The sequence below is a fragment of the Pteropus medius genome, unplaced genomic scaffold, assembly GCF_902729225.1.
Source record: "Pteropus medius unplaced genomic scaffold, Ma_sr-lr_union100, whole genome shotgun sequence".
NCBI lineage: Eukaryota > Metazoa > Chordata > Mammalia > Chiroptera > Pteropodidae > Pteropus > Pteropus medius.
The window spans coordinates 2,111,783-2,130,336 of NW_024349801.1; the positions used below are offsets into that span (position 1 = coordinate 2,111,783).

Below are 18,554 nucleotides of genomic sequence, written 5' to 3' on the forward strand. Positions count from 1 at the left end.
CTCCAGGGTGGCCTCAGAGTTGTTCCCTAACTAGAGGAATTCCCTGAAAGAGGGTGATTGACCATGTCTGTGCACCTGGCTGGTGACAGCCCAAATGGATGGAGCCTCTGTACTCGGCCGTGGATTCCTGCCAAGAGCCTCCCCAGCTTCTCCAGGACCAGCCTATGAGCCAAGCTGACCAGAGGCTGACCTTGAACCATGGCTTGAGGGTTGTGGTTTTTCTTGCCCTGGCCACAAATTCATTTTGGAGTTGAAGCTGAAACGTGGCCAGAGAGGTAGGCAGAAGGACTTAGAGAACTCTGGGAAGGAATGTGAGGAGCTACTCTGCAGCTGGGAGGACTCTCAAAGGGCTAACACTCCACCTGCTCTTGATTATATCCTGTGACAGGGGACTCACTCTGATGACAGTGGTATAGCCTGTCTCCTTGTGGCTTCCAGCTCAGACAAATCAAATTTCCCTTTCTGTTTGGTGCTTCTCCCCTTCATGGCAGCTTGGTCCTGGGCTTCGTTCTGGAACTACCACTGGGTTGTCTGTTAGTGGAGACCCCAAACCCTAAATCACAAGTCAGCTTGGGCTCCAGGTCCCTTGAGGATGGTGCTGAGTGGGATCACCAGGCGGCTTCCAGGAAGAGAGCTTTTTAAGAACCAGGGTATCCCACCCAGGCTGATGGAATGCCAAAATTCTTATAGGCCCCTAGAAAGTCCTGCCAGAAATGGCCCTAAGAGAAACCCCGATCCAGCCCTGTCATTTTACAGAAGAAACTGAGGCCCAAAGAAAGGAACGACTGGCCGAAGGTGGTGACAGTCCTGATCCCCAAAACTGCTGTCAAGAGGCAGAGAGGGGAGGGGTCAACTGCAGACACCCCACAGGGCAGATCCACCTGCCCACGGCCCCTTTCCTGACAGCGTGTTTTTCTTATTTTGCTTACAGATCGAGAGGACGGGCCTGCGATGTCTCTGCCCCATGGCCGTTTTCATGGCTGCTTAAAATGGTCTATGGTCTGTCTTTGTAAGTAAAATAACAAAAACCATGGGCCTCCTGGGAGGTCCTCACCAGCACACTCTGCCCTGGGAAGGCTGTAGCAATGACCTCACTGCCTACGCAACCCACTGCTGCATCTGCCGTGTCAGTGAGACCTGCCTCCCATAGGGAGAGGGGTCCAAGTAGGGTAGGCCCAGGAGAGCAGTCGAGGTCCCTGAGTCCCAGATCCATATTCATACCCTAGCCTTGCTGCTCACAGGCTGTGTGACCTTAGGCAGGTGGATACCCTCTCTGTGCTCCTTCTTCCCAATCCGCAAAACAGGGCAAATATGGCACATCTTAGAACTGAAAGTAGAATGTCAATGCAAGTCTGTAGTTGGCATCTCAAGGACAGATCCCATCCTAGGTCGAGTCCCAGCTCTTCCGCTTCCCAGTGAGATGATTTTGGGCATGTACCACCACCTGTACCTCAGTTTCCCCACCTGGAAATCATCAGGGCACCTGGTGCCAGGGCAATTACAAAGGGCCATGAGATGCTGCTGGTCGAGTCAGTGCAAGGCCTAGCGCGTACTGGGTGCTCAGCAGACATTGGTCACTAGCGGGCATTTCCATCACAGTGCTTGGGCTGCAGCTGATGCTCATAATGGAAAGTTCTTATGGGGCGATGCTCAGAGTATTTGTCAGCCAGTGACAGGACAAGTCCCCACTACAAGCCAGTTGTGCTGTACGGTTCAGGCGTGGCCACCATGTAGCTCCCGGCTCCAAGAAGAGATGATATAACAATTGTGCATTATTTATGCCCTGTGATGCTATGGTCCTCCTTGCCATTCTGTGACTCTTGGCCTCGCTCTTGGGTCCAGCTTGTCTGTTAAGATGCAGCGCTATCAGGACTATGTGATTCTCAGCCCCTGAGCCACCCCTGTGGCAGGAAGAGGGGCTAGCATGGGCGAGGGGCGGGGAGAGGGGGGTTGCTGTTTGTTGCTTCCTCATCGAAGCCTGACCCCCACCTAGGCCTAGGACTGGGGGAGCTGCGGGGGTGCCAGTGTGTGCCCCCAAACCTCAGCCGGGGACACGTGTGTGGTCTAACTTAGTAACACACCTGTTGTGGAATGAAAGCACTTGTGGCTGGGGGTTATTTTCGGCGTCTCTTTAGCAAGCTGCTGAGACTGCCCAGCAGCCTGCGGGAGGGAGCACAGGCCAGCGAGGGCAAGCAAGCCTCCGGGAGGACCCAGGCGCCGAGGGCAGGCTGGTAAGGGAGCTGCAGAAGGCCATGCCCAGGCCAGGCCAGGGGCCGGCGGGTGGGGGCCCAGGCAGCGTGGACAGCTGCACGTCTTAGAAGCCTCTGGAAGGTACAGACCTCAGGTGATAGCATAGCTCTACCCTGAGGAGTGAGCCCCCACTGCGGTGAGGTCTCCCGTGGCCTCAGGCCATCTATTGGCCTGGCTAGAGTGACCGCCAGTGTCTGTCATCAGTCTTGACCAGGGGGTGTGTGTGTCACTGTCCACTATGGAGTTGGCTTAAGCTCACTGGTGAGACAGAAAATTAGCACAGCTGGGTTCTTCTGGTCTCTCTAAGGGTCCTCTGTACAAAACTTTAGACAAGGCGGGGCACAGAGCCTCTTCCTGTCCTGCGTTTGGCGTTCACTCTCCATCCCAGAGGGAGAAGGAAGGCCCAAATCAGGCGCACCTCTCTGGTGGGATTATTTCAGAGCCAGCGTGTCACTTCCGGGGCCCAGAAGGGGAAACAGTTTTCCACTTGCGTCGCGTCTCCATCTCCGGGGGAGGGAAGGTGGTGCTGGGAAGGACGTGGGCCCCAGGAGCAGGGTGTCAGGCTCCGCTCCTGCTCCTGTCCCTTCTCCGGAGGGAGGCAGCACATCTGTTTTTGTGTCAACCCTGGCCTTCAATCAGTGGTTTCCAAACTTCTGGCTAAGTGGGGGCCAATTATCAAGGAGTGATCATCCACATGTAAAAGCAATCAGGGTCAAACATTTCTGGCTCCTCCCAGTGGTGGGAGGACAACCTGAATTTTACAAGCCGGGGGAGCCTGGAGCAGAGGGACCAGGCGCCTGTGGAGTGGAGAAGCCCTACCTCTGGTTTGGACCCAGGGCCATTTGTAGATGAAGAAACTGAGGCCAGGCCCCGAGTCTCACACACGGCCTGTCTGGGTTAGTTCAGGCAGGTGCAGGGCCTCAGGCAGGAGGCTCACTCTCAACTCCCATGCAAAGGGTGCTTATATGTGTAGGATGAGGGAACAGGCAGGTGAGCATGTGAGGGGCTGAGTGTGTGAACATGAGCAAGCCATCTGGTGCCTGTGCAGTGGCCAAGGACACGAGATGTGAGTGTCTCCTAGATTTAGCAGTTGAGCTTTAGGCCTCCCAGAAGTGTCCCGCCCTCCCCCATACCCCCTTCTGGAGCCCCCTCCACCATCATCAATGGCCCTGGGAGCCTGTGACCTCTGACCTCTCTGTAGACCCTGATAGTCACTGCTCAGGTTTCTGAGACCAGGGGACCAGGATGCAGATGGCTAGTTATGGAGGGCTCCCCCAGCCTCCAGTGTGAAGTCTCTGTCGCCTGGGGCTGAGGGAGGAGGTCCTTCCCTGAGACCACTTCACAGCACCCCTGGCATCTGCTAGCCCTGGGATGCTATTCCTGGGGCCCCTGCCGTGGGTTCATCACAGGTCCCTTAGGTCATTTGCTTGTCCCTCACACACAGCCTGGGGCCCATGTGCACACATATCCGTGTGTGTATAGCAGCAACTGGCCCAGTGCCTCCTCTCCAGGATTCAGCCCCAAACAGCAACTGGCCCAGTGCCTCCTCTCCAGGATTCAGCCCCACTTCTCCTGGCAATCCAGGTCCCTCTGCCTCACCCCAGCCCCGTCAGTCCGGGCATTCGGGCCTGTGTTTGGGCAACGGTCCCTGTGTGGGTGTGTACCCCTCTCAGGGCTGTCATGGTGGAGGTGGGGTCATCAGTCTCTCAGGTGAATAAGCGACCTCTCCCAAGAAGAGGAGAAGTGGGCTGGCAGATCCCTAATAGTAGAGAAGCCCCTCTGCCTGTTCACAGTGGACACCAAGCAGCCTGGCTGGCAGGCGGGCATCTGCCAAGCCACATGGGGGCTGTGGCATACCCCTGGAGTGTGGAGGGTCTGACCGTGAAGACTCCACTCACTGAGGCCCTGGGTCAAGCACACACCTTTCCAGGCCCTAGTCTGTGCATCTGTTATGGGTGTTGGTACCCTCGTGGTATCCCTGCTGCTGTAGCGGGGGGCCTGCAACTCTCTGCTGTGCTCCTCACGCCCCCTCCCCCCCCAACAGTGATGAACGGCAGCAGCCACTCACCAACAGCCATCAATGGCACCCCATCCACACCCAACGGCTTTAGCAATGGCCCGGCCACCTCGTCCACGGCCTCACTGTCCACGCAGCACCTGCCCCCAGCCTGTGGGGCGCGGCAGCTCAGCAAACTCAAGCGGTTCCTCACCACCCTGCAGCAGTTCGGCAGTGACATCTCCCCAGAGATCGGAGAACGTGTGCGCACGCTGGTGCTGGGCCTCGTGGTGAGTCTGGGTAACGTGGCCAAGGACACCATGTGTCTATTGAGGGAAGATGCAGTGACACTGGGCCATGCCCAGCCCTCAGGCCTCCTGCCCTCCCCAGGCTGGGTGGATGGGGCTTGGGCTAACATGAGGTGGTTTTCTCCCCACAGAACTCCACACTGACCATTGAGGAGTTTCATTCCAAGCTCCAGGAGGCCACCAACTTCCCACTGCGGCCATTCGTCATCCCCTTCTTGAAGGTAATGGCAAACTCTGCTCCCTCATGCCCCTAGTTCATTCTCTGCCAGTTCTGACCAGGCATCGTAGTCAGCCCAACCGGGACCCCGGAGGAATAGCTCTGACCAGTCGGGACCGATTCCTACTAGTTAAGGCTACAAACTAGTTGCCAGACTGGATTCGTCAGCCAACAAACCCAGTGCTCTAAGACAGAGCTCTCAAATCAGGCTTGTTATTATTACCTGAAGGCACTCATCCACTGGACAGCTGGATTTTAAGCACCTGCTATGTGCCAGGTACTGTGCAAGGCTTGGGGACATAGCCATGAGCAAAGTAGGCACAGACCCTCCTAAAGCCAATGGCCTGGCTGGGAGGGGAGACAGCCAACCAGCAGTGACTACAGACTCTGTGATATGTGCCCATCTACAAAAAGGGGGCAAATGATGAGGGCTGAGGAAGGGAGGGAGGGAGCCGGGTGGATACACAAAGCCTTCCTTCCAGGCATGTGCAAAGGCCCTGAAGCAAGGTGCGCCTGCTGTGTCTGAGGGACTGGGGGACGGGGCGGGGCGCCGTGTGGCTGGGACAGAGTGAGGGGAAGAAGGACAGCGGGCAGATGGAGGCACAGATGGGTGGACAGACTGACGGTGGGTGGTTGTGTGGGTGGAAAGGTAACTAGATGAATGGCTGTCAGATGAAAAGGATGTCTTGTGGTCAAATACAGAAGATAAACAATAGACCAGGAACTCTCAGCGGGAATAGCTGGTGTTGGGTGGCAGCAGCACTGGGGGCTTGTGAGCAATGAAGGTTCCTGGGCTTGGCCCAGACCCATGGAATCAGAAACTGCATTTTAACAAGGGTGAGCACAGATCCAGTCCATGTTAGACCAGAGTCTTCACTGCGGTACTTATCAGGGTCTCTACTCTCCAAAATGAGGTCATACACCTCCCAGAGGGACAAAGATAAAAGGCTTCCCAGAAGCATTTGACTCCATGACCCTCGCTGCTGTGTGCTGCCTGAGGTCAGGGTTTGGGGGGCTCACTTGGGAGATGCCCACACTGAGTGCCTCTGGCTTCCCCCTGGGGCTCTCATTTCCTGTGCCTGAGAGATGTTTCCAGTGTGGGCCCTGCTCACCACCTGGCCAGGCCCTGGAGAGGGGCGGGGGCGAGGAGGGGCTGCCTTCCAGAGAGTCTTGAGGACAGACTAGACCAGATGCTCCTAGGTTTGAGCCCTGCCCCTGCCTCTGAGCCTCCTATTGGCCTGGGCCAGGCTGGTTCACCCCTCTGTGCTCCGTTTCTGCAACTGTAAAGTGGGAATCATTTGCAGGCTATTGGGAAGATTGCATGAAGTGATGCACGTGAAGAATTGGGCCATGCTAGATTCATATTGGCTATCATCTGGGGATTTAAAAAATGTTCCACAGATGACGCATGCTTTACTAAGCTCTTTTGAAGCTGCCCTTGCTGACCCCCAGCAGCCCTGGGTGGGGAAGGGGACAGCACAGGCACCTTTCCTAATTTATAGGCAGGGAAACTGAAGCCTTGAGGTCCCTGCTGGTGGAAAGAAGGAGCTGAGGCCGGAACCTAAATCTGTCAGACTCCAAGCCCCTCCCCGACCTTCTCAGGTCATGCCCCAGATCAGCACCTTGTTCCCTGCAGTCCCTCACCAAGGAGACCCCATGTTGTCATGTCCCCACATCTGCTCCCTCCCTCCTTCCTGCCCTTCTGCCCACGCCCCACTGTGCTCACACTCCTGAGCTGGCGACAAAGAGGCTGCTGGCATGGAGCAGGGTTTGGGCCCATCTGGCAGTCATTTGCAATTCATTAGGAGCCCTTCCCTTCTCTCTTCTCCTTTCAACTTACTGCTGACTCCACCGCTCCCCATCTTTGGGGACACAGTGCGCCTGCTTATTCTGTCGGATCAAATATTTACAGCAGATGTCCCGCCCGCTGGAGTCAGCTGCCCTTGTTTATCTGAGGAGCAGGGGCAGGGCTAACATCCGAGTTTGCTGCTTGCCTCAGCCAGGCCTGCGGCCCCCTGCCCGCTACACCTCCCACCTCAGCATCCTCCCAGATACCCCAGTGAAGCTCCAGACAGGACACACCTGGCCCAGCACTGCCTGTTGAGATACTTCTCTGCCTCGGTTTCCCCTCTTCCCATAGTGGCTCTAAAGTGCTATTAGGGCTTTCATGCCCGGCTTGCTCTCCTGATAGGGTGAGGGGCCTGCCTGCGATGACTGAGATCTGGGATCCCACCCAGGGCCCTGGGCCCAATGGAACTGTCAAGGACACAGAGTCCATTCCTCTCACTGACATGGAGCTCCTGGGGTGCAGCCAGTTCTGTTTCCAGAGCTAGTTGACAAGGCTTGGGCCTGGCCCCATGGTCCTTCCTGAGGAAGGGCCCCCATCCACCTTGTCACAGAAGCCCTAGTCACTTTAAAACACAGAGTGCTGTGGGGTAACCCGGCAGAACGCCCCCTGCCTGGCCCACTGGGCCACCTTGATTCCTCTTCCGTGACCTTCACTGACACGGTAGTGACGCTTCCTGAGGACTCACAGTGCACCAAGCCCACTGCGTGGGCAGCAGAAATGCACCCTCACAGTGGCCCTTGGAAGCTGTCATACTGCAGAGAGGCAGGGGCTGTGGCTGAGAGTGAGTCTCGAGCTGGCTGCCTGGCCCAAACCCCAGCTCCAACAAGTGGGCTTCTGAAAAACTCCAGCCACTGGGAATGTAACAACCCACCTCACAGGGGTGGGAGTAGATAAGTTAATTCATATGAAGCTCACAGGAGCCCATTACACCCAGGATTGTAGAAGCGGGTGCTTTTCACAGCTCCAGCTGCAGATGAGGCAGAAGTCAGAGGAGTTAAGTGACTTGCCCAAGATCACACTGCAGAGCAGGGTGGGCTGGCCACAGGGCCCACAGTCATGAAGGCTGTGTGGGCATTAGATGAGGCGTTTGGTGAAGCAGCAGAAACATCATAAACCCTCATTACGTGGGAGACGTCAGTTCAACCAACACCGTTATTGTGGTTGTTTTTGTGAACGTTGATTTCCCTCTGGCCAGAGTTCCCATCTGTGAAGAGGGTAGTTCCGGGCTTTTCTGAAATATTAGAACCTTTGTTCAGATGGCGGAGCTGGGATCCAGAGAGCTTTTGAGACCAGTTTATTCTGTCCAGCATCGAAGTGGCAAGGCCTCCTTGGCAACATGGGCCTTTGGGGACCCAATGGAGACTGCTGCCCCGGGGGAATTTACCAGACATGGCACCCCATGGTCTTCACCCATTTTTTCTGGTCTGGGGTCTGTGTTACCCAGCCCCACTCCCCCTAGCCAAGAACCCTGGGTCCTTTGCACCCTCTCCTGAGCCCAACGCTGTGCATGGCTGAGTGGCGGGGCTTTCCAGAAGCTGAGAGAGGCTGCCCCGCCCGGCCAGCCTCCACCCATGGTCCCGGCTCCCAGCTGGCCCCAGCCAGCCAGGAATCCAGATGTTTCTACCACACTAACAGCGACCAGACCAGCCGGTGCCCGTGCAGTCTCCACCCTGCTGGGCCTGCCAAGGGGAGGCAGTGCGGGAGAGGAGGGGCCCAGGGCCAGTGAGGGAGAGAAGGATGTTTGGCGTCTTCAGACCTCCCGGGACCTCCTTTCCCAGCTCATGCTCCTAACGTGTTCGACAGATGGCGGGCTGGCCCCAGTTCAGCTATCCAAATAGAAAAACAGGCCTGGCAGCCGGCACTGCTGAACAAAACTGCATCGGCTGCTTGATCGGGTCCGGGTGGATGTGCTAATGGGTTCTGGGGAGACAGAGGCGGGAGAGGGCTATGTGGCAGCTTTGAAACACCATGAGAAAGCTGGAGAATTGTATTTATTTACAAATACTTGGAACTCTGGTTCTCCCAAGCGACCTGCCACTGGGCCCCTACCCAGCCTGCCCCTCCCCCGACAGCAGCTCTGGGAAGACTCTTCAGGAGGCACGTGAGAAGCCCACTTGCCACCCAGCAGTGCATTCTGGGAGGCCCTGGAGCCGGGGCAAGGGCACAGACAGGAGGGCACAGCAGTTACACACTGTTGTTACAGGCGAGGTCTGCATTTGAATCCCGTGCCCCAGCCCCTCCCGCACATATCATTCCACCCCCTGGGCCCTAGTGTCTTTATTCATAAATGTAGAACCAAGTCGCAACATCCATCCCTGATGGTTTGAAGGACCGTGGGCGGTACAAACAGACGGTGACATGCATGACTGCTCAGAGCGGTGCAGGCACGCTAATGTGCGTAGTCCAAACTCCAAGCTCCATTCGAGGCCAGGTTGGGAACTCCCAAAAAGTGGGAGGGCAGGGGGCTCCTAGCAGCACACCTGGAGATCTGGAGCAGACATGTGGGAGTCCTGTTCCATCTCCTCCATCTACGGTTAGCTGTGTGCGGGCTGACCGCTTCCTCTCTCAGACCCTCAGTTTCCTCCTCCACACAGTGGGTGATCTGGTGCCTGCTTCCATGGAGTGCAGTCAAGGAATCCTCGTCATGATCCCTTCCTTGCCTTCTCCAGATGCCATCGTGGGAGGGAGTTTGGTGAAGTGGAAAAGCTTCAGCCTGGCAGACAAGGATCTGGTCTCAGGTCCCACTGGACCCCCAAATCACTGTGTGCCCTAGGGGGCACAGTCCTGCCTACTTTTCCTTCCTGCCCTAATTCTCAGCTTATAGTAGAGGAACTTGAGATCCAGAGAGGTCATATGACTTGCCCAAAGTCACACGGTGAGGCTGGCCATTGGCCTCCCTGCCTGGCATCGGAGCAGGGCTATGCCCCTTTGTGCCCTGACCTCCCTCAGCAGCGAGTACAAGCCCCTCTCGCTCCCTGCCACAGGCAAACCTGCCCTTGCTGCAGCGGGAACTCCTGCACTGTGCCCGCCTGGCCAAGCAGACCCCTGCCCAGTACCTGGCCCAGCATGAGCAGCTTCTGCTAGATGCCAACGCCTCTTCGCCCATTGACTCCTCGGAGCTCCTGCTGGAAGTCAATGAGAACGGCAAGAGGAGGACACCTGACAGGTACCTTGGGGGCTTTCTATGGCTGGGGAGGGGGACAGTGGAGGGACTGAGTCCAGAGCTGCCTCTGGTACCACAGCTCAACTGGAGCCCTAGTTCCAGGACTGAGAGAATGCGGGTCAATACTATGGCCTGCAGCTAGTGAGCGGGCTGGTAAAGTTCAGCCTTGCCTGCAAGGCCACTGCACAAACTGAATCTCCGAGAGGCTGCCCTGTTGTGCTGTGGTGAGGCCTCCTGAGGGCTCAGATGTCCCCCTGGAGTGACAAGGGAAGAAGCAGGAAGGAATCTCTCTGGAGAAATTCCATGGCTATTCTCTTTGTGCTAGATGTAGATCAAAGTGTCCAGGAGCCCAAGGTCCCCAGGCACCTGAGCTGGCCCTCACTGCTGGGTCGCAGAGATGAGTGTTTGTCCTGCTTGCAGGAGAGAGTGTTTTCCTCTCCCTGTTCTCTCGACAGAGGCTCAGGCTTCTTGATCACTGACTGGGCCCCAGAGCTTGCACAACAGGGGTAGGAGTCGAGTCTGGAGCTCCAGTGGACTAGTCTAATCGCTCTCTGTCTCTGTTTCTTTCTCACTCTTCCTCTCCCTGCCCACCACCTCCTTTTCCCTCTCACCCCTCTTGCTCGGACCTCTGTCCATGGCTCCTTGTCTCATGACCACTGGCTCCCTGCTCGGTCTCTGGGCCAGGACCAAAGAGAATGGGTCAGACCGTGACCCGATGCACCCTGACCCCCTCAGCAAACGGCCGTGCACCCTGAGCCCTGCCCAGCGCTACAGCCCCAGCAACGGGCTGCCCCACCCCACACTGCCTCCACACTACCGCCTCGAGGACATGGCCTTGGCCCACCACTCCCGTGACTCCTACCGCCACCCTGACCCCCGGGAGCTGCGGGAGCGCCATCGGCAACTCAGTGAGCAGTGCGCTGGGGGGACTGGGGGGTGGGGGCCAATGTGTCTGCATGTTAGTGGGAGCACTAGTGTGCCTGTGGCGGGGGTGGGGGAAGGGGAGGGGAATCTGAGGGCTACTGTGTATACGTGTCTGTCTGGGAAGAATGCCGAGGAAATGGGTGTAGAGAAAGGATCTGAGTGTGTAGCTGGCCCCAGGGCAGAGAGGGGAGCCCTACCTTGGCTGGGCTGCACCAGGATACATCTGAGGGAGAGCCATCTTTTCAGGACCTTCATGTTGGGGGCAGCTTCAACATCCCTACTCTCAGGGCCCAGGAGGGCCCTACCCTCCCTGGGGGCAGGATTGTGGATGTGCCTGTCTTGGGGCACTGGCTGGACAGAGGCAGGGACCCACAGGTATGGGGTCTAGGGTCCGTAGAGCCACTCACTTTTGAGGGGCTCTCACCATCTGCGAGGCACACACCCTTCCGTTGCCCACAGCTCCTGCACAGGTGTGTTCATCTCCTTATACAGCCAAGAAAAGGGAGGCTGCCGGGTTCTGCAGCTGGGGCAGAGGAAGGGCAGGAAATTAAGTTCCTGGACTCAATTTCCGCGTGGCGGGGGCTGCTTCCCACATAACACCAAGCAATTCTCGGACACCAGCGTATTGCCCTGCAATTGAACTGAATTCTGACACTATCTACTTGGAGACAGCATCAGGTCCCACAGGTTAAACGTTCAGTCCTACAAGACTGCCCACCCCCCATCCCTTCAGATGCCAGTTGCAAGTCCAGGTTGTTACCTGTGCTTCTCATCAACCGGCTATAAATCAGAGGTTCCCACAATCTCCCCCTTGGGTTCAATTAATTTGCTAGAGTGGCTCACAGAACTCAGAGAAACATTTACTTACTAGATCACCTGTTTATCGTAAAAGGTTATAAATCAGGAATAGCCAGATGAAGGAGATGCATAAGGCAGGGTATGGGAAAAGGGTGGGGAGTGTCCGTGCCCTCTCCTGGTACACCACTCTCCCCAGATCTCCAGTGTTCACGCAGAAGCTCTCCGCACTCCATCCTTTTATGAAGGTTTCATTACCTCGGCATGACTGATTAAATCATTGGCCATTGGCGAATGACTTAACCTCCAGTCCCTCTCCCCAGCCTGGAGGTCGGGGGTAAAACCGAAAGTTCCAACCCTCTACTCACATAATTTGTTCTCTGGGCAACCAGCACCCATCCTGTTCCAAGGTCATCTCATTAACATTAACAAAAGCCACTTTTATCCCTCTCCACACGTAGGAAATTCCAAGGGTTTGGGGAGCTATGAGCCAGGAACCCTAGATAAAGACCATATATGAAAATTATTTTGCTCATCTGAATGACCAAATGTTTATTTCTTGTAAGTCACAATATTGCAGGTGGGGTGCACAGGCTAGCTATTTATGGGTAGGACAGGTGGTCAGGTTCTGGCAGGTAGGATCCTCAAGTCACAGCAGCTGCAGACCCTGCCTTGAAGGCACTCTCACAGGTGTCGCTGGGCACCCTGCGGGAACGCGGACGTCCTCTGAGACTTGCGAGCTCTCACCGAGCCCCGCTGACCACGCGTGCCCATCCTGCTCTCGGGGCAGGATGGATATGAACCCCAAAACACCAAATCAAAACACCAGATCCATTACAAGTCTGGCAACAAGTCTGGGGTGCAGCACTTACATCTTGCATTATGTCCTTTACTCAGTTCTTGAAGGCAGTGGGCCTTGATAGGTTCTGATGTATGTGCGACATGTTAGCACGCCCGTGTCATAGATGAGGAGACTGAGGCCCAGAGAGCATAACTGACACGCCCAAAGTCTTCTAGCCACATCTGCCTGACCACTGGCCCTCCTCTGTGGTGGGGACAAAGAGATGAACAGGACTAGCCCCTACCTCAGGGGCCCTTCAGTGTATTATGGGGGACAGCCTAGAAATGGCCACCCCTGAGACAGCCCAGGGCACCAATGGGGGACCCAGAGGCAGGGTCAGCAGAGGCCTTGTTCCATACAAGGAGGCCTCCTCACCCCAACCCTGAGGAAGCTTCCAGGGCCCGGGCCCAAGCAGCAGGTGACAGCGTCTGGCTCCCTGTGGCTGAATCAGGCAGGTGCTATTCCCACCCGCTTCTGCTAATGCAAAAATAGATGCCAGCTGTTGGGCAGATCTCAGCCACTATTTTGGTTGGGGCGTTGGCGCAGGCCCTGGCTCTGCAGGCAGCAGGGCAGGGCCATAGACAACGGGCCACGGCCACTACCTCCCACCCTTTCTGCAGTTTAGGGAGGCACTTTGGGTTTGGGGTGCTAGAAGACCCTTAGGGCCTGAAAAAGGCCTAAATAGAGAGACCTCATCCCAAAAGCTTCGATGGACACTGGGTTGCCCAGCACAGGCTGGAGCACCCAAAACAGTAGTGGGGACGGCATTTGGTAGGTCAGAAACTGCAGGAAGAGCCATGGTGAGGACAGACGCTGCTCCACTTGAACGCATTTCGCAGCTCGCGGTGGATTTGTTTCTGACCCCATTGTTTCGGTCTCTGGAGCCATACCAGCCAGGGGCGGAGGGCACGGCTCTGCTCAGGCTGACCTTGGGTGACCTTGGGCGACCTTGGACAAATATGTTCCCTCAAGCAGCCTTGGTTTTCTCATCTGTAATCTGGGAATGACAGCAGGACCTCCTTCGGAGGTCAATGCAGAGATAAAAGGGAGAAAGCATGTGGCACAGAGTCTACTCGTACCTGGGCTCTCCCCAGGTACGAGCCTTCCATCGTGCCTCCTAGAAGTCTTCTCACAGCCCCGGAGGTAGGCAGGACAGGGAAACTGAGGCCCTGAGAGGCAAGATGAGGGTCCCTGGTCCCATGGAGAATGAGCGTCAGGATTGCTGGCTTTCCCAACCTCCCGACCTCCCAGGAGACCACACGTGGACCAGCTTACTTGAGACCCCGCAGATAAGCTGGAGCCCTTGCTGGGCCAGAGCTCAGGCCAGGGAACGCAGTGGAGAATGGGACATGCCAGCCCTGCCCTGTGGACTGACAAACTGTTGAGGGGAAGGGGAACTAAGAACAAACAAGGAAGCGCCTGCAATTACTAAACAACCGGAAATACACAGGGCTTGCCAGGGCCCAGGGCTGATGAGGAGGAGTGACCTGTGACCTGGGCTCTGGCGGATACATAGGAGTCCAGTTGGCTGCGAGAAACTGGTAAAGCTTGTGTTGGAGCCAGGCAGTCACACGGAGGCCCTGAGGGCTTCTGAGCAGTGGTGAGGCCCCAGAAGTGAGGTCTGGTGCAGCCTTGTTTGGCAGCAGGGGCCAGAAAGAATGAGAGCAGCAAGTTTTGGAGGCAGGGAGATGCGGGAAGGGTGGCCAAAACCAGAAGTGAGTCTCTTCTTCCCAAGCCTTGAGCAGAGGCCAGGTATGTTCCTGACTTCCTCAGAGCAGTGGGCAGTGGGCAGAGGGTCAGTGCCTGGGGATGCCTTCTTCACCCTCTCCACCTTACCCAGATGGGTGCAGCCTAGGCAGGAGCCTAGAGGGCAGGTGTTGGGGCTTGGGGAGGATGGGGTGAGGCCTAGGAGCATGAGATGAGGCCTGAGTGTCCAATCCCCTCCCGCAGCGGTCCACGGGTCACGGCCAGAGGAAGTGATTGACCACAGGCTGACAGAGCGTGAATGGGCCGAGGAGTGGAAGCACCTCAACAATGTGAGTGTCCAGGCCAGGGCCACAGGTGCCATGGCGACTGCAGGGGCTCTGCCCAACCTGTGAGGCTGCAGGGGCAGGGCTCATTTGGGCTTCCCTTTGCTCGGTGCCCACTTGGGGGGGTGGGTAGGGGTCTTGGGAAACATGAGGTGGGGTCTAAGGTAGGCACCCATCTCAGCCTGCCGTCCACTTCCAGTCAGCCCCCCAAACCCTTACCTTTCCTATAGAGAGTCTCCCAGAGGCAGGTCACTTGGTGTGGGGTGGGACCCCTCAAACACCATTTCCAGGGTCATCCTCGCCCCTGCTTCCTCTTCAGGGGGAAGCCCAGGCAGAAGATGTGGTCCCCAGAACGGTGATGACCACATCCACTACATGTGACAGACCACACACGGAGATTTGAAAGGAGGGCCCTGAGCCCCCTGCATTCAAACATGCATCCTCTGAGTGGGGTGCCCCTGATGCTGGGGACTCGGGGAGACCAGTGGGCCATCTTCAGGCCTGCCTCAGCTGTTCAGGGGTCTTCCAGGCAGAGGAGCTGGGTTTTCACATTCCTGCCTGCAGCCCGTTTGGGGGTGCCAATGGCTAGCACTATTGGACGGAGGGCTGGCTGAGGCCCAGAAGCACTCAGGCTACCCGACCCCCCACAGCTCCTGAACTGCATCATGGACATGGCTGAGAAGACACGGCGGTCACTGACCGTGCTGCGCCGGTGCCAGGAGGCTGACCGCGAGGAGCTCAACCACTGGGCCCGGCGCTACAGCGACACCGAGGACACCAAGAAGGGCCCTGCACCCCCCGCCGCCCGGCCCCTCAGCAGCTCTGCGGGCGTGGAGGGGTCTCAGCTAGGTGCGTGCTGGGGGGCGGAGCAGGGGGAACAATGTAGGCAGCATCACGGGCAGTGCAGGGGGCCCTGCGGGACTCGTGAAGGGAAGGTATAGAACCAAGGCCAGAACCCATGAAGGCAGGGCCCTTACTCAGACGCTGCGATGAAATACCACCCAAAACCATTTTACTTGAAAAAGAGGTGCCTTTTTTGCTCTGCACAAAGACACCAACTAACCCACTAGGAAGCCCAGACACAGTTCCAGTGGGCCAGGGGCTCGGAGCTGGGAGGCCTCAGTGGTCGGTGCTCATCCCCTGGACGATGACCACGGGAACTGAGAGAGGCTCAGCATGGGCCCAGCTCCCAGTGGAATCCTAGGTCCATTGGCTTCAGGGTATTCACCCTTCCTGATGCTGCCCTGCCTCCACCCCAGCAACTGATACAGGGTTTCCATCCATGGCTACCTTGGGACCCCAACCAAGAACACACTCACTCCATGGGCTGGTCACCCAGCAGGGCGTGGTCCTGTCCTGCGTGTGACACTGGCCCCTGTATTTCAGACGTGCACCGGGAGTTCATGCCTCGGGCCCTCTCCAGCTACATGCCAGAGGAGATCTGGAGGAAAGCTGGTGAGTGGGGACAGTGGGAGAGGGAGCTGGGGCCAGGGCCCAGACCCACTTGCCCTCTCTCGTCTACAAGGAGAGTCTGTGTGGTTGGAAGCTCAGCCGGGGCCCTGGCGCAGGGCAAAGCTCACAGGACATCACAGACGGGGCTCCCATAGGGGTCACAGTGCACTTAGTATACAGGGCAGGACGACTGTCACCCAACACCTGCCAGGGAATAACACCATGCTCAGCAGAACAAGCAGGGCCTCAGGCCCAGCATGCGTGTGTGTATGCACAGACATGTACACACATGAGAGAGGCACTTAGAGCTGGAGTCTGTGCGGCCTCCTGGGCATAGCGCAGCAACAGGGGAGTGCCGTGGGGGACATTCATTGCATCCTGGGAGCAGACTTTGGGGAGGAGCTGGGCAGAAGCTGGAGCCTGTGGGCAGCAAGAAAGACAGGTGGGCTCTCATGGTGGTGGCAGTGCAGAGAAGAGGCTGGATCCCCGATATGTTTGGATATGTGGGTGGATTCGGTGTGAAGTGTGAGTTAGAGGGAAACCATCTCAGGATCTTGAGAGAGTGGAGAGTCCCAGGCCAGAGCTGGAGGCCGAGGGGGCCACAGACAGGCAGCAGCTGCTAGAGCAAGGCAGTGGGCAGGCCTGGACAGGAGGACAGAGGTCCTAATTTGCCCTTTGCCTCTGTCTGGCCCATGGCGGGGCCTTATGGGACCCTTGGTGACAGCTATGTGGAGCTTAAGTAGTGACACGGGGGCAGGCAGCTGCAGCTAGCACTGCCAGCAGCTCAGCACACAGTGTGCAAACACTGGGATGGGGAGCTCAAGGACCATCTTGGCCTCTTAAATGGGAGCCTTGCTTAATCCTACCCCAGCCTCCCTCACACCATGCTGCAGGAGCAGCACTGCCAGGTAAACTGAGGCAGGCTTGAACAGCTGTGGGGGTGGTTTAGTGGGGGCTGGGGTCATGTTGTTCCCAATGTCAGAGAGCACAGTGCAATCTGAGCAGACGCCCTGGCCACAGCAAGAACAGTGTTCTGAGTCCTCAGACATAAGCAGGCAGAGGTGGTGAGGGTGGGGGAGATAACAGAGGGCCTTGGGGGGAATAACAATGCAGAGCCCTGGACTGGGCATTTCCTGGACTACTTCTGGATAGGCCCCAGGGAAAGGCAGACTGTCCTTGGGGGAGAACAGTACAGCCGTGGTTCTCAAAGTGGCTGCAAAGACCAGCATCAGCAGCATCGCTTGGAACTTGTTGGGAATGCAGATCCTCAGGCCCTCTCCAGGCCTCCTGAATCAGAATCTGGGGGTGGGCCCGGTCCCCACCCTCCAAGGGTGCCATTGCACACTAGAATTTGAGAACACTGCAGGAGAGTGTGAGCTTGGAAAGTTCCCCTGTGGCCATGCTTGCATATGCATGCAGGGATGCATGTGATCCTTTGTGCACAAGCCCCACCCCCAGGGTTATAGGACGGAGACCCGGGAGACTCACCTAGGCCAGCTCATGTGACCATAGCCGAGTGTCCTTTGCAGAAGAGGCAGTGAATGAGGTGAAGCGGCAGGCGATGTCTGAGCTGCAGAAAGCTGTGTCGGATGCCGAGCGGAAGGCCCACGAGCTCATCAGCACAGAGCGCGCCAAGATGGAACGGGCCCTGGCCGAGGCCAGACGGCAGGCCTCTGAGGATGCTCTCACTGTCGTCAACCAGCAGGAGGACTCCAGTGAGGTAGGTGCCCACCCCACACCCACCCCACCTCCAGATCCAGAGCCACTCTGCCTCCTCCCAGCTGTGTGACCTCGACGGCCTTGTGAGCTCTTTTGACCCCGCATGGCCTGGTGAGGCGGGTCGCGTGGGCGTCCCGTTGTACAGATGTGGAAACTGAGGACTCCAAAGGGGAGGTGGCTTGCCCCAATCACACCCTGGGAGGCGATGGGGCCATTATCCACACCCAGGCTGGCAGATGTCAAAGCCCATGCTTTCTCTAACCTGGAAAGCAAGAGTCAGGAGGAGGATGTGAAGACCCTAGGCGGCATCTAAAGTGCCTCCTCAGCTCCTGGCAGATGCACACACTCAGGGAGGGTATGAAATTATTATGCTGGTGCTTGGACGTGAAGTCCGGAGCACTTCAGTCTGTGGACGTGTGTGGGAGAAGGGTGAGGTGTCAGGCAGTGCTCACTAGCAGTGATGTCTGAGCAGTCCTGGGGTAAGTGAGCCAGCGTGCAGGAATTGGGGAGCAGTGCCATCCCAGGAGGAAGCAGTAGGGACAAAGCGGGGTTGGGGCGGGGCACGCCTGGCAGACTGAGGACTATGGAAGGCCAGTATGGCCAAGCAGAGTGAGCTGGGGACAGCAGGAGGCATTGGGGTCCAAGAGGCTCTAGAGGCCGAATGGGCACCTGAGCCCTTCTCCAGGGTAGGCTTGGGCTTCCCTGTCCCATAGCCTGAGGCCTTCACCGGTGTCCCTGCCCAGCTTCCGCTCATGTGGCCAGCTGGGTTATGCTTGTTTCACAGAAAGATGGCAAAGGCCCAATGGTAGGGGAAGGCCGTGACGGAGGAAGGCCTGCCATGCACGCCATGTTGGAACGTGTCAGTCTTTATTCTTTTGGGGCCCCCACGTTCTGTATTGGAGCCTTGATGAGGCAGGAGGGCTTCCTAGAAAAGAGGAAGGGGCTGTGTCTCCCTGCTCTCGTGAGTTCCCCATGGACCTGTAAGCCCACTGTGAACCTATCTGGGGTGG

The 18,554-nt window shown here is 57.3% G+C and overlaps 1 protein-coding gene across 7 annotated transcripts in view; it reads left to right on the forward strand.

Annotated features, from left to right (window-relative positions):
• The window catches only part of CBFA2T3 (CBFA2/RUNX1 partner transcriptional co-repressor 3), an 89,704-nt gene that overhangs the window by 68,695 nt on the left and 2,455 nt on the right, over window positions 1-18,554 (forward strand). For 4 of the 7 annotated variants that reach the window (XM_039888649.1, XM_039888650.1, XM_039888654.1 and 1 more), the window contains exons 3-11: window positions 932-1,009; window positions 4,295-4,536; window positions 4,686-4,775; window positions 9,605-9,786; window positions 10,468-10,691; window positions 14,294-14,379; window positions 15,024-15,222; window positions 15,760-15,828; window positions 17,355-17,545. In XM_039888649.1, coding sequence (XP_039744583.1) covers window positions 932-1,009; window positions 4,295-4,536; window positions 4,686-4,775; window positions 9,605-9,786; window positions 10,468-10,691; window positions 14,294-14,379; window positions 15,024-15,222; window positions 15,760-15,828; window positions 17,355-17,545 — 1,361 coding nt within the window. Of the gene's footprint in view, window positions 1-931; window positions 1,010-3,771; window positions 4,537-4,685; window positions 4,776-9,604; window positions 9,787-10,467; window positions 10,692-14,293; window positions 14,380-15,023; window positions 15,223-15,759; window positions 15,829-17,354; window positions 17,546-18,554 lie in introns of those variants that run through there. The other 3 variants (XM_039888651.1, XM_039888653.1, XM_039888648.1) reach the window with 2 other exon arrangements.